This window comes from Typha latifolia, chromosome 1, assembly GCF_019914945.1.
Source record: "Typha latifolia isolate L0001 chromosome 1, TyphaL0001v2, whole genome shotgun sequence".
Taxonomy (NCBI): domain Eukaryota; kingdom Viridiplantae; phylum Streptophyta; class Magnoliopsida; order Poales; family Typhaceae; genus Typha; species Typha latifolia.
In genome coordinates this window covers 7226640-7240586 of record NC_133086.1, presented here as the reverse complement: position 1 = coordinate 7240586, position 13947 = coordinate 7226640, and the positions used below count along the sequence as shown (strand labels likewise).

At 39.2% G+C, this 13947-nt stretch overlaps 3 protein-coding genes across 3 annotated transcripts; all 3 read right to left on the bottom strand.

Annotated features, from left to right (window-relative positions):
* Nucleotides 1-255: 255 nt before the first annotated feature.
* LOC140801370 (uncharacterized) lies at nucleotides 256-1521 on the bottom strand. Its single transcript, XM_073156452.1, has 2 exons — nucleotides 587-1521; nucleotides 256-518 (listed from the first exon to the last, which is right to left on the bottom strand). The coding sequence occupies exons 1-2, from the start codon at nucleotides 1181-1183 to the stop codon at nucleotides 423-425; spliced, it is 693 nt and encodes a 230-aa protein (XP_073012553.1). The 5' UTR covers nucleotides 1184-1521; the 3' UTR covers nucleotides 256-422.
* A 723-nt stretch (nucleotides 1522-2244) lies between these two features.
* LOC140799947 (mitochondrial import receptor subunit TOM40-1-like) lies at nucleotides 2245-10935 on the bottom strand. Its single transcript, XM_073154518.1, has 11 exons — nucleotides 10486-10935; nucleotides 9986-10067; nucleotides 9807-9906; nucleotides 9612-9707; nucleotides 9451-9501; nucleotides 7113-7178; nucleotides 4534-4635; nucleotides 3540-3608; nucleotides 3376-3459; nucleotides 2836-2931; nucleotides 2245-2622 (listed from the first exon to the last, which is right to left on the bottom strand). Exons 1-11 carry the CDS (start codon nucleotides 10682-10684, stop codon nucleotides 2566-2568), a joined length of 1002 nt encoding a protein of 333 aa, XP_073010619.1. The 5' UTR covers nucleotides 10685-10935; the 3' UTR covers nucleotides 2245-2565.
* A 633-nt stretch (nucleotides 10936-11568) lies between these two features.
* Nucleotides 11569-13227, bottom strand: LOC140780562 (geranylgeranyl diphosphate reductase, chloroplastic-like). Its single transcript, XM_073126195.1, has one exon. The coding sequence runs from the start codon at nucleotides 13087-13089 to the stop codon at nucleotides 11734-11736; it is 1356 nt and encodes a 451-aa protein (XP_072982296.1). The 5' UTR covers nucleotides 13090-13227; the 3' UTR covers nucleotides 11569-11733.
* Nucleotides 13228-13947: the final 720 nt, after the last annotated feature.

The following is a 13947-nucleotide window of genomic DNA, read 5'->3' as shown; positions in this document are numbered from 1 at the left end:
TACTGATAAAATCATTGTTTTTTCTTTTAATTATACCATATCAAAATTTGACATCAATTCTCCATGATTAATATATATGGAGATAACAATTAGAATTATATTAGTAAGTTTTGTGTTCTTACCAAAATAGTTTTATTTGCATGGCAGGTCTTAATTGGTTTGATGATCACTTGAGCTCCAGCTGCTGTACCATTATGTGCAAATTGGCAAACCCAAAGCTTTCCTTCTTGCAGTAAAGCAAAGACTTACTAAAGATTTAGCTTTAAACACTCAAAAAGATCTTGCAACTAAACTTTCAAACATCACCACCATCACAGTTACAGAAGTGAGCAAAATCTAAAACAAACAAAAAAACTAAAAGAAGACCATGCTATGATCCAACTTCTTCTGTAGACTGACCATAGCTATCAAAACCTCCACCTTCATACCGTCACATTCCCCTGGCTCACCTTCTTTCCCAGGAACACATCACTAAGCACATTCTTTGATTGCAACGATGCCTTAAGCAGCTCCAATCCCTACAATAAAACAACATAGCATCAACACTAATTAAGGATGGGAATCAAGGTAAAGAGGAAGAACCAACCTCTTCCAAACCAAGCTTTACCACCTTCTCTTCCAGTGAGCCCAAGCCCTTGACGTGGAACTTATTGAGAAGAGTAATACTAGATATAGTGGACATGGGCACCACAGTTAGATCATCCATCACAGTGTAAGTAACCACACCCTTCACATATCCTTCTCCTACTTCTCTCTGCCTCACTACTGACCCTGGATTCACTTGCTGCAACTCTGTAGTCATTGCCATTCTGCAGGCTGGGCATTTTGTTCCACTTATCTCAGTAAAGTATCCGCCGCAATGACCATAAAGCTTTTTAGTTGTGCAGGGCAGTGCAGAAGGCAAGAGGAAGGTGGTTTCAGAAATGGGAGGAGATAAAAGAGTGGTCCTGGATTGGGAGGAACAGAGGTAGGTTACATCTAGTTGCTCTAAGCTTTTGTAAATGGTTCCGATACAACCCACCATGCGCTCTTTGGTTAAGAGATTAACGATGGATCCTATTGGGAGGAGGAGGAGGCCAAAGAGGAAGTCTACCACGTCCTTACTGGCTTCTGCAAACAGGATTTTGTGTGCTTTGTGGTCAATGAGAAGCTTTAGGCTAAGCTTGTTAGCCATGGTCTCCATTGATGGATGGAGTGGGATTAAAACTTGGGTTCATCTTTTATAGAGGGGAAAAGATTCATTATTTGTAGAACTCCAGTTTGATGCAGAGTTATGATGTTCTTTTGACTTGCAGCAGCAGCCGCTGTCCAGGAAGCCTAGGAGGCGATCATTATACTGACTGGTGTGTAACGTATCAATAAGATAGAGCCATGCTGCGAGTTGTTTCAGGTCCTAAATAAACACGAACACTCAAAAAATCTGTTGGGCAGGCGGATTCACATATTTTACAACCTACACAGTCCTCGGTTCTTGGCGCGGAAGCAATTTGCTTGGCTTTACATCCGTTCCAAGGTATCATTTCCAATGTCTGTTCAGATGCTGCATTGGGTGGATAAAGAAAATGGCTTCTCCACCAACACACTACAAACGTTCTTCTATAAAAAGTGAAGATCATACCTCTGCAGCTTTATTAAAAAAAGAAGAAGTGAAGTTACATCATTATTATGACTCGTTTTTTAAGGGAGTTAGCTCAGTTATCTCACCTAGGGAACATAAAGATGTGGCATCATTTTGGATATTAATTATGATGATTTTATAGTAAAGATAAAAAATTGTTAAGAAAGCTGCTGTTTTTAGGGAGTATTAATCTAGGTTATTGTTCATCTACTATCTAAAAGTATGAAATTTCCACTCATTTAAATTAAAGTTCATTTCTTACCCATCCCCTGTGTTCCTCTCTTCTTCCTCTTCTGCTGAGAGATCACTCACACCTACCATAGTCCCTCTGCAATTCAACTCCTCCCTCTGACTCACTCTCAGCTTCATTTAAAAAAACCAAAAAAAAGACCTTATCATCTCATCCTCACAAATCTTTTCATTTTGCAGCTGCTCTTGGTTTTAGGAGAAAAGAAAAGATTGTTAGCATATCCTCTTTTGTATAATACAGGAGAAGATTGTTAGCTAAGTAGAATAAGCATAGCACATATAATTTTTTTTTAAACAATTGAGTTCCTCCACAGGATAAATAAATAAATAAATAAACAAATTTACAGCAACGTCTAAAGTCTATCTTGAACATAAAATAATATCAAATGGTTGTGCATTACTGTTGTAGAATTTGTTCCATCAACGATGAACAAAGAATAATGGCAGTAAAATGCCATATTATAAGGTTGCCGCAAAATGCCATATCTCAAGCATGTTGAAAAGAACTCAGTAAAAAAAACAAAATAGAAGTTCCATTTCCTATTAAACCTTCAACACGAGCAAACTTGCGCGTCAGAAAACCAAGGAGCCGCAAAGAATCTTGAGGGCCAGGTAATCATAAAGGTTACTAGGCTGATCCAGGAAAAACCTGCAGCTACAACTTATCCTACATTCTGCCAAGAAACGCTACAGGCAGCTTACTCTCCTACAGTCAGACCAAATCCAAACTTGTAGTCTTTCTTCCGATGATCAATCTGCAGGGAATCATCACATACATGAGAAATCTCCATCAATAAAACCAAGACATCACAGCATCTGAGGTCGGTCGTATATTGCGTTGCTTATATTACTTTAAGAGAGTAGTTATTTGGCTCAGACCCATGGCCACTTCAAATTCAAGGAGAGCAACCTTGTTATCAATAATAAAGCATTCAAAAGTTGCGGCTAAGTAATTTTGTGATGCTCACCTCCGCAGAAAGGATAAAATTGACACCCATATTTAGTCGCTCTTCCAGAAAAGCACCCACAACTCCATTGGAATCAAGTTTACCTCTTAAGCGGCACTGCAGCAAAAATTTCATTTGGATATAAGCTTTAGGAGAGAATCATCATAATTAAGCAATGAATTCAACGTGATAAAAGAACTTCAATAAACTAACTTGTTGTGTCACCTGGAACTCTATATGCAAATAGACCAGGAAATTTTTGTGCTGATGATTGACCCGCACACATATACACAGGTAAGAGAGGGAGAGTAAAAAAGATCTTTGACTTACAATTGTTCTGCTTAAAGTATTCTCACAATCTCTAAAGATGCGAGACGAATCAATCGTAAGATTCTAGTTTTTAGCCGTTAACCAAGAAAGTGCAGCAACCTTTTCTAGTCCTTAACGGCATTCCGCCAAAGAGTTGTGGTTAATTCTCCTAGTTGAGAAAGAGCGTATGGGATTGCAATTCAAAATGATGATGAGAGGACACAAATATCATGATAAGAAACAAAGCATTACCTGTCTAAGTATGTAATCATATCCAAAACTGGAAGTAACATCTCTTGTCATGTGATTGTACATGAAATCAGATGCGAGAGAAACCTGCAAAGAAAGGCAAGCACAAGCTTATCAAATGCAAATAGATAGAAAGTTTCAGGTTTGCCGATATAAAAAAATCTGACCTTCTCAGAAACTTTCTGGACATAACTCAGTGCAACTATTCCAGTGCTGGCTACCTGTGCTGTTGCAACCTGCAAAGGTTTGAGTATAATATGTATCAACTTATAAACCAACAAATGACTCCAAACTTGAACTAAAAATTGTCTACCTCATGTGCAGGCCATCAGAAATCATACAAATTATATAATGACTAGTAAATTACTTTATTTTTTCTGGGTTCTGAAATTCATGCCACAGTACCATAAATGATTGCCCCAATCTGATGCAAAGCGTTGGTATAAAAGAAAGATAAAACTGACATAATCATCATCCTCCATACAGATTGTTTAAACTCACTCTAGTATTTCCACTTATGAATTAATCACCATCGATCACATGCTCTTCCTTTTTTGTGCACTTAATGAAATGGAAATTGAAAGTGCATTGAAATGGTTCAAGCCGGTGTCATGATGGAGAAGTGAACTTGCACTTAAACAAAAACGCAAGACAATATAACTGTCAGATTTGACATATCTAGCCTTCCAGGCTCCAGCATAGGATGGTTCAGGATCATGCAATCTTCCATTGCACAGGACATGGAAATGGATCTACTCATCTAGATAAAGCCTCAAGTGAAAAGGGTTTATTCATTCTCTCAAAGAAAAGGGGTTTACATAATAAATCTTCCCACATTAGATGGTGTCACTATTTTCACGTGAATCATCATCATTTGGCAGTGAAGTAAATCTTCTAATCCTGAGGGCTAATTTCACCTTCATTATAACTCTTAAAGAATTCTGCATGGGAATATATGCACATAATCTAGTCAGTGTCAGCCAACTTATTTATAGTTAACCACTTTGGGTTCTTCAATCTTTTTCTCTGCTCCCTAGTGTATGCTATCTTGACAACAAAAGGTCCTAATTCAAGATTCAACAGTCAGTTTCACATTCATATATACATTGATTACAAAATCAAGAATAAGAAGAGAACATAAGACCAAAGAAAAAGATTTACCATCTTATCTGTGTTGTAGCGACCAGCAAAACCAATTCCGGATTTCCTTTGATGGCCAAGCCAGAAGACTTCAGTGCCCAATGATAAGTGTGGTGAGACACTCTAAAATATTAAAATAGAAGCTGCTTTAGAATGCAAGGTAGTTTAATACTATCAAATATTGAAACAAAAATATTAATCCTTTATAATCAATTTATTTTTAACAGATTTGACATCTTGAGAGATACAAGCATAAACAGAATAAAATTTACATCAGAAGAAACTGATCTCTTTTGAGTATAACAGGCACCAGTTGTTTAACTCAGAATTATCAAGGTTATTGCATCTCTTGGTTACAACTGCAAGGACCTGGTATAACAACCATATGTATTATCAAATTATTGTCCCTTGTAAGTAGCACACTGTCTTCAAAATTGTTTTCATCATGGAATACATTTGAAGCATACAACTTTTAACCGAGGAACTCAACACTTCAAAACTATATACAAACATGAAAAAATCAGGGTCTCTAATGAACGACGGAACAACAAAAAGAAATAACTAAAAAATCATTACCTAAGCTATCTTCCATTATTGACTTCTCTTCTGTCTAAGCAACTCACATAGCCTCTTAAGCTAAGTTTATGCTGGTGTAGTTTCTGTAAACTTGAGTTTACAATAATTTCAATAAGCCAAAACTACATCAAAAACATAGATAGAATTGTGTCTGCCTGAAGAAACATGAGTGCACCTGCTGATACATCACGCATGGTGCTGATACATCACGCATGGTGCTAATCAAGTCTAACACAAATTTGGAATGAATTAGCCTATAGTTTAATTTATTTGGTTGTTCTTGCCGGGCAATTATCAATCTTTTTATCAAATAGAATTTCTAGAAGGCATATTTGCATTTGAATAGCAGGTCAATATATTTTTCAGTTGACAAGGATGGCTAAGAAAACCCGAATTGGAAGAGGAGAATGTCAGCCAACCAAGTTATTCAGACTACCTACAACTATGATGAGTGGGACAGCCATGACCAGGAAGAACTAAACGTTATCAGCCTTTCAATATCACTATGTATCACATAGCTATTTTGGTGAAGATCAGTAAACATCATATATTCATATAAAGATCACATCTTATTGTCTCATTATATAGACAGAACAAAATTGTAGTATTATTCTAAATCACACAGCAATTATATTGTAGAATTTCCCATCTGTCAATTTCCAAGATTCGTCAGGAAAGTCCCCAGATATCTAGCATGCGGCATAAGTACCTCAAATATGCAGCCATGCTATAAAAAGGATACGTACTAACCTTCCTGCTGCAGTGAAACACTCATAGAAATAGATATATGCAAATTATACTTATAAAAATAGATACAATTTACCGAGCATGCCTATTTTTGCCTGCTCACTTTAGATATTTGTAATTTTGTAATTCATGATATAATATACTGCATTATTTTACAAGCAAACATCAGAAAAGATTTTTATTAAGATATACTGGCACATTATAACTAAACCTGTTCCATAGGTCCTCTTTCATACTTTCTTTCTTCTTGAAAATTTCCTATATTACATGCACTTGACATCTTCCAAATTCTAACTAGCTTTACTATGTGAGTGAGTATTTGGCTATTTGCTACACCACGTGCACTACGCAGTACTTTGTCTGCCAACATATTGTGGCATCCTTTGAATCAATGATATTTGAACAATAAATAATTGATCTAGCTGATACCTCACAATTCATTAGCTTCTAAAATGTATTATAATTAAATACAGTCAATTTGAGGAGCTAATTAGTGTTAGGACATCAAAAAGTTGCATGGGATATCAAGAATTTTCAAGCTTATTATACTTAAAAGTAGAAACCTGACAGTGTTTTATGGACTTCAACATTGTTAGAATCCTAGATACAAAAGAATTATCATGAAAAATGTGCTGCTAAGTAAAAAAAATTTTTAAAGAATGCTAGGACCTAAAACAAACAGGCACCAAAACAAAAGGAAAGCAACAAATATGAACCAAAAATCTGCACTTGCAGCTTCAGAACGTGAAATCAGGGTCAAGAGTCATATTTTACACATTTGGCCCAGTCTGAGCTCTGCCTGGCTGGGCCTACGAATTTAGGTCAAAATTAACTGAGGATCTGTTCACAGCAGCCCCACCCCCACAAAACAATTAGGCCTAGCCCAGGCCTAAAAGAAAACAAGACCTGAGTAAACCCTTCAACAACCCCAATGAACATCACAAAAAGCGCCAAAGGAAGTGTTGACTCCATTATCTGCCAAATAAAACTATGACATAACAAAGCTAATTTATTGTCCCCTTTAAAAGGAAAATGCACAAAAATATGAGATATTGATGGATTCATAGAATAAAGCTTGTTCATTCTTTCTTTCTTTTCTTTTTTTATTTCTCCTTGTCTAAATCACATGAGAATGCATCCTCATACAAATCCACAACAAGTTATAGATCTACATGGGTTTTAAAATAGTTTGGGTTGCGAAAATGGTCCTTGTCATAAACAAAAGTGCATAAATCTCTCAAGAGTATATCCAAACATAACCATAATGTATCATTCACCTGGATATAATTGGCACCATAGAAAGCATTGTTTCCAATTTGGAATTGAGACCTGAAATCCTTGCCCTGTACAAAGTAGATAGTAGTGTAATAGACAATAAGAAACTACAAAAAGTAGCAGAACAAGCTATGCACACATTAGGTAGAGTAGAAAGTACTATTACTGGTGGTGCTTTGTCTCAAAGGATAATAGTGACTGAATATTTCAATACTCCAAATATTAAAGAAGCTTCGACAATTACAAATCATAGGTTAACCTTAACATGCTTGTAGATAGTGTCACACATATCTAAGGATTGCCGTGCTAGTGGCATGAGGCATGCCAACCATGGCTTGACATGGTACATGTCGCTAGTATGCAGTGCCAGGTCAACATGCCATTGGCATATTGAATAGTTTTGATATACCAAAAAACAACAATTAAACCTCTTAAGAGCCTTAAAATAGGTCTTAGGGTCTAAATTAAAGCTTTTCAACACTATGTAGTAGTGTAACATATAAAATTAGATTCTAATATCATGATTTTTTCCATTTTTCTATTATCTTCTATGTTGGGGCAAATAACCTAGGGAAAATCAAAATTTTCATTTCCTTTGATTTCTAAAATTTGAATTATAATTTATATAGATGAAGCACTAAAATGCAAAAAAGTATCAAAAGATATGAAGGAATAACCTCAATAAGATTTTCTACGGTAAGATATACTTAATTTTAGTGGCACACATTGACGAGTGACCATGAAAGAGTATCAAGATACTCCCTTGTATTGGTGTCAATAATTCATTGACATAATATCTATCAACCCGTGCCAACCGTCATGGCAATCTATGCACATATCATTACTGAATATTGATAAATATAAATCAAATTGATAAATTTTCAATCACATATGTTTGTATCATATTACTGTGTATAACACAAGATGAAAATTGATAACATTAATTGCAATTAAGCTCTGATGGATCAAGTACATTTACAGAGTTCAATCCTTACGATTAGATGAGTAGAACTATATCAAAGCAGATCTAGTCGATAATAGGCTCAAAGTTTCTTCAATCCAAAATAGGGGTGTCAAATTGGCCAGGCAGCTCGTAAGCCTCTCGAGCTAGACTCAAGCTCTAAACAAGTTGAGCTCAGCTCAATTTCTGGGCTCATTTAATGAACAAGCAGAGATCAAGTCAGGTTTCGCTCGATCGAGCTCCAATTAGTTAGCATATGTTGAGTATTTCTATATTATATTATATATATAAATGACTTGAAGTTTTAACACAATCACTTGCTAGTGTAGTTGGTCAACAGCTACTTCAGTTCCTATTGGCTTGGTTCAAGTCCCACAACAGTCTATTTTTCTTACCCATCAGTTTCTTCTCTAATGCAGTAGTGCTCCTTTTGAAGTAAGCTGGCTTGGTTTAGACTGAGTCAAGCTCGAGCTTGAGCCTGCAGTGCTGATTGTAGGTTTTGAGCTGAACTTGATTCAGCTTGCTCAAGCTTTGCTCTCACACCCTTAGTCCAAAATACTCTATCCCAAGGTTCATTAGTTGGCAACCCAGCATTAATGAGGTAGCACAGGGCATAAGATCCATGACTGCTATTGGGAAACAACTCTAACAAAATGAATATCCACTAAAGAGGAATATTGTATATTTCACGATCCCATCAATTTGTCAGCACTAAATAAAAGGGTGCAAAAATAATCAAGTGAAGGTGACGTGAAAGCGAGGGGAAGAAAGGAACGCATAAAAGGTGAGAAAATTATTCTTTCTTTCTATACCTACTCTCTCCATCTAAACATGACATTAAGTTTTAATACAACTGAAGGCCTGCTATATTCAATTCATGAATTGTGCATTTTTGTTCCCCATTCTGATTAAACAACATAGATTTCACATGGAAAAAATCTTTGCTGTCATCCTTTTAAGAAATGTAGAATCAGCTAAAACACACTCTTTGAATAAGAAAATAATTTTTTTACAGTAAAAATATGGCATATGAAAACCAATATGGATGTGCACCAATAAAGATAAAAGGTGTGATTTTACTTGCCAGAAATGTGAACCTACCGATGGAAGAAATAATAGCAATCTCTAGCCCCAAAAGCCAGCTTTATTGTTGACAGTATCAACTTTGATTACTCAGTCTCTTATTCTCAGCATTCTCGACTGAGGTGCATATAGACCATTGTTTCATGATGAAATTAACATTAAGTAAGGTTGAAACGTTTTTTAAGCTAGAAATTTGATATTTTACAGGGAGGAATCCTCCATTATATGAGATAAACCAATAAAAGGAAAAGAAAAACACACCATTAGATATACAAAGAGTATCAAGGGAGGCTGACCTTGTAATCAAAATTAAACATGCCTTGAGAAAAGTGTGGCTCATTTGTGAGCTGTCAAAAGGCAAAAACTAAGTCACTAAAAGAAAGCAACCGCATAAGAAAAGACTCCAATTTATGTCTCCTTAAATAATATTGGAAGTTGACAATCTACTATGAAGCACCTGCCCATTTATCTTCAAAGTAAGGTTATCAGTTAAATCACATTTGACTCGTGCGTTCAGCCTTCCATCAGTAAGTACCCGTCCAATAAGCATCAACTGGAAAAGCACTCCATAAAAGATGTTATATTTACTTTCTATCAAAGAAGTTCTCAGACCCTAGAAACATCATATGGTAAAACTTTTTAAAAAACTAACCTTTGGATCTAGAAAATTGGCACCAAATTCATAATGTGCAGTAGGGACTTTAATAGTATCAGATGATTGTGAGGGGAGTTCCATGGATCCCATGAAGACGCTGATTGTCGTTTGATCATAAAGATAAAGATTACAGACCAAAAAGCATAGTCATCAATCGAAACAACGAATTAAACTACCTGTGGCTGAGCGAGAATTTCTGATTTAACCCTTTTGTGAAGTCAAATCGTAACCCTTCAAAAAGCTCAGGCTTCAAAGACACTGTAAGCATCCCAAGGAGATGTAAGAAAAATCCCCAAGCTGAAAAGAAACATCTATGAAGCCAGTGGCTCCAAGGACTGACCCAACTAAACAGATATTGACACATTAGAAACTTGTTCATAAAGGTCTACTTTCTCTATCTTGAACTTAATAACAAATCCTAGAAGTATATCAGGGTACGGTATGTTCTTCCTTCTTCACTCTCTCATCTGACTGTCTCTTTCTTCCACTAATATCACATTTATCTCTACCACTCCAAGTTGCTCCAAGCATCCCGAATGAGTAATTAACCAACCGAACCCCGACCTAATGGTTAATCCAGCGTCTAATTGAAGCACATCCACAATGAAATCATTTTAACAGAATGCACGCAGCGAGTGCACCAAAACGGAGATCAAGAGGAGGATGGGGAACTCACTCAAGGCTTCCCTCTGGATCTCTTCGAACGGGACGGGGCACGGGAGATTGAGATAATCGACCTTCTTCTCGCTCTTCTCTTCCACCTTCGGAGGGAGGGCGGCGGCGAGGCCTACGGGGTGGGGCGGCGTATACGCCGGCGGAGGAGGCGGAGGAGGCGGCGGCGGAGGGGCGGCGGCGTGGCTGACGGAGGACCCCATCGCGCGGAAGAGATAGATGGTAGTGGCCAAATCTGGAAGAGTGGGGAGCGGGGAAGGGACGAGGGTTTCCTTTTTTTTCCCCGAATAGAGAGAGGAATTGGAGTGATGAGAAGAAGGTGTTTGATTTTCGATTGATGTTGGTGACTTATACGGCTGCGGCTAAATTGGGTGCGGTGCGGAGTGGGGTTTTTGGAGGGTTTCTATTCAGTGCGAGTCGCGGAGAGCGATATAATAAAGTTTGTATCTACCGTGCTAGTACTAGGTATCAGTTAGACTAAGGAAAAATAAAAATAAAAAGAGAAAGAGAGAGATAAAATTTGGTTCCTTTTTTTGTTTTCTCCGGAAGAAATTTTAGTTATCTCTTATATTCAAGACATAATTATGAATAATACTAAATCTTAGATGAAAAAATAGCTACGAGTATTTTCTATTCACTCTCAAAGTGGTACCAAATCTTTATAAATATCTGTCAAAGATGCAAGATATATTTATATGTAGGTAATATATATGTGCAAATATCATTATAGAGTATCTTTGAATCATAAGAGATTTTAAAAGTTAGCATGTACCGAATTGAATCTAAGGTAATTAGTTCTAAGCCACCAACTTCCTTTTATTTCGTCAAATCATTTGAAAAGAAGATTACAAGGACCTTGACATCCACCTTCCTCTTACATGGAGTTTTGTCCTCATAAAAATTATTTATTCGAATATTCTACTCCTAAACTTAAATATTGAGAGAGAGAGAGAGAGAGAGAGAGAGAGAGAGAGAGAGAGAGAGAGAGAGAGAGAGAGAGAGAGAGAGAGATCTTTTTAGACATGACACCTTAACTTGCACAAGAGTCAGCAAGTTTTAATGAGTAGAGTGTATGCATATCCGATAGAATTAAGTGCTAACCCAGTTGTTGTTCATCTTATTATTCAGCATTAGCCTAAGGATGCTTGCTAGATAACAAAAAAGAGTAGAGTATGCATGCAATGCATGAATCGAAGTGATTCAAGAATGGAATTCAAAATGGGAAATTATGGAATGGCATCATATGTTATATTTAGACCATCCTCAACTTCTCCACCTCCTGCTCCAGAATCGTCGCCCTCACCAAACTCCCCATCGTCTTCCACAGCAACCCAAAATCCTTCCACAAATCTCCGGCCACCATCCTCTTATGCAGGTAGCTATCGAACGTCATCCTCTGCACGTACTCGTCACCGCACAACTCCACCAACGCCTCCCTCCCCGCATTGCTTCCGTAGAACACCCTTTGCAGCAGATCCAGGAACCGGAACATTACGATGAACTCATCGTCCCATTTTTTAAGGTATTCCCTCTTAAGCCCCTCCTCAGTAACCTTACCGCCCTCCTTCCAAACCCTAACGATGGCTTCGCCGCACATCCTCCCGGACTTGGCGGCGAAGTAGATCCCCTCGCCGGAGCAGCGGGTGACGTAACCGGCGGCGTCGCCGACGAGGGCTGCCCGGCCGACCACCCGCCTCGGACGCGGGTGCTCCGGGATGGGGTGGGCCTCGACGCGGATCACCTCGCCGCCGGCGATCTTGGGGCCCGCGCGGGAGCGGATCCCGGATTGGAGGCGCTTGATCTCCCGCTTGGCGGCGACGGTGCCGGTGCCGACGGCGACGTGGTCGCACTTGGGGAAGACCCAGCCGTAGAAGTCAGGGGAGACGTCGCCGCCGACGTACATCTCGGCGAGGTCGGAGTAGGCAGCCATGGCCGCTGGGGGGAGGCGGATGCGCTCCTGGAAGGCGATCGCGGTGGAGTAGGAGCCGGCGGAGATCGATCGCGCCACGCGGCTGTTGGCGCCGTCGGCGCCGACGACGACGTCGACGGCCAGGGTGGAGGAAATGCCGGAGGGTGAGGAGATGTAGCGGATGAGATAGGGTTCGTCGGGGGAGGCGGGGAGGGTCAGGGCGGTGACGAGGCCGGGGAGGAGGACGGCGCCGCGGGACTCGGCGCGGCCGCGGAGGAAGGAATCGAGGACCTCCCGGCGAAGCATGGGGATGTGGTCGCCGGGGCGGAGGTGGCGGGAGAAGTCGGCGACGAGGTTGGAGGGGGAGAGGAGGCGCATGCGGGAGACGCGACGGTCGACGAGAGAGGAGGGGAGGGAGAACTCCGATAGCATGCAGAGAGGGATGGCGCCGCCGCAGGGCTTCGAACCCGAGGGGCTCCGCTCGATGAGGAAGGTCTCTACGCCACCGGCAGCGAGAGCCTCTGCGGCAGAGGATCCCGCCGGGCCACCGCCGACCACTGCGGCGCGGAGGGGGCGATCGGTGGTGAGGGAGGAGATGGGGAAGAGGATGGGTCTGCCGGTAGGTGCATATCGGGTCCGGGTTGGGGAGGGGAGAGAGATGCCGGAGAAGAAGGTGGAGGAGAGGGAAGCAGAGGACATGTTGGTGGTGGTGTTTAGTTTATTGCTAGCGTTTTCCTCTCCTCCTCGTTCTGCTTGTTTTAGGGTTTGAGATGCTACTGAGTGTGGTTTAGTGTGCTTGTTTTGCCTCTGTGCCACAGTGACAGTGCCACATAATTACGTCGTAGACCTTCTAACTTATTGCTTGTTTTTATATAAACTTTTTCATTTATTTTTAATGACACGTCGACACCCTTAAGTATTTAATCAGTTAGATTTTTTGAAAAAATATTTATGTATCATGTGATCAATTATAGGTTTTTTAAAACCTATTTATTAAGAAAAAATTGAAGATAAGATGGTTATTTAATATTTTTTGTTAATACCCCTAGAGAATATGAAAGTTATTAAATTGTTGGTGTCGTCAAAATGTCACAAGAAACAAATTAGAGACCTTTTAAAAAATTGAATCAGGTAGGTTTTCATCTGGCATCAGTGTTTGGTTTAGATCTTAGCCCAACGGTGATTAAATATTTTTTTTATGTGTTTTTTTTAGTTTTAATCTTAGCCCAATGGGGATCTAATATATTTTTGTTTTTTTTTGCTTGTTATTTACTTGACTTGATTATAACTTTATAAGTAGTCTTTTCCAACCCAAGCAATTATCCAGGCTAATTATGTGGTGTAGTAAAATAAGTAGATAACCATATCATAAATAAGAACATAATGCAAAGGATGTTTAGAACCATATCATAGGGCATATTTAAACCCCAAAAGATGAAAATCAAAAGAGAAATAAAAAATGACTTCTGGATGCCATTGGTTACCCCGTATTCCTTCCATTTTTAACTTCTTCAAAGTAGTAGCTATAATGATTCAGAAATTTACTTCCATAACTGT

Bases quoted from the DNA above. Each gene is read 5' to 3' on its own strand.
- LOC140780562 (XM_073126195.1), bottom strand. From the start codon at position 13,089: ATGTCCTCTGCTTCCCTCTCCTCCACCTTCTTCTCCGGCATCTCTCTC.
- LOC140799947 (XM_073154518.1), bottom strand. From the start codon at position 10,684: ATGGGGTCCTCCGTCAGCCACGCCGCCGCCCCTCCGCCGCCGCCTCCT. The intron at 10,068-10,485 runs GTGAGTTCCCCA...GGATGCTTACAG, and splicing joins GATCCAGAGGGAAGCCTTGA to TGTCTTTGAAGCCTGAGCTT. The intron at 2,932-3,375 runs GTAATGCTTTGT...TTTTTGCTGCAG, and splicing joins ATGATTACATACTTAGACAG to TGCCGCTTAAGAGGTAAACT.
- LOC140801370 (XM_073156452.1), bottom strand. From the start codon at position 1,183: ATGGAGACCATGGCTAACAAGCTTAGCCTAAAGCTTCTCATTGACCAC. The intron at 519-586 runs GTTGGTTCTTCC...GTTTTATTGTAG, and splicing joins TAAAGCTTGGTTTGGAAGAG to GGATTGGAGCTGCTTAAGGC.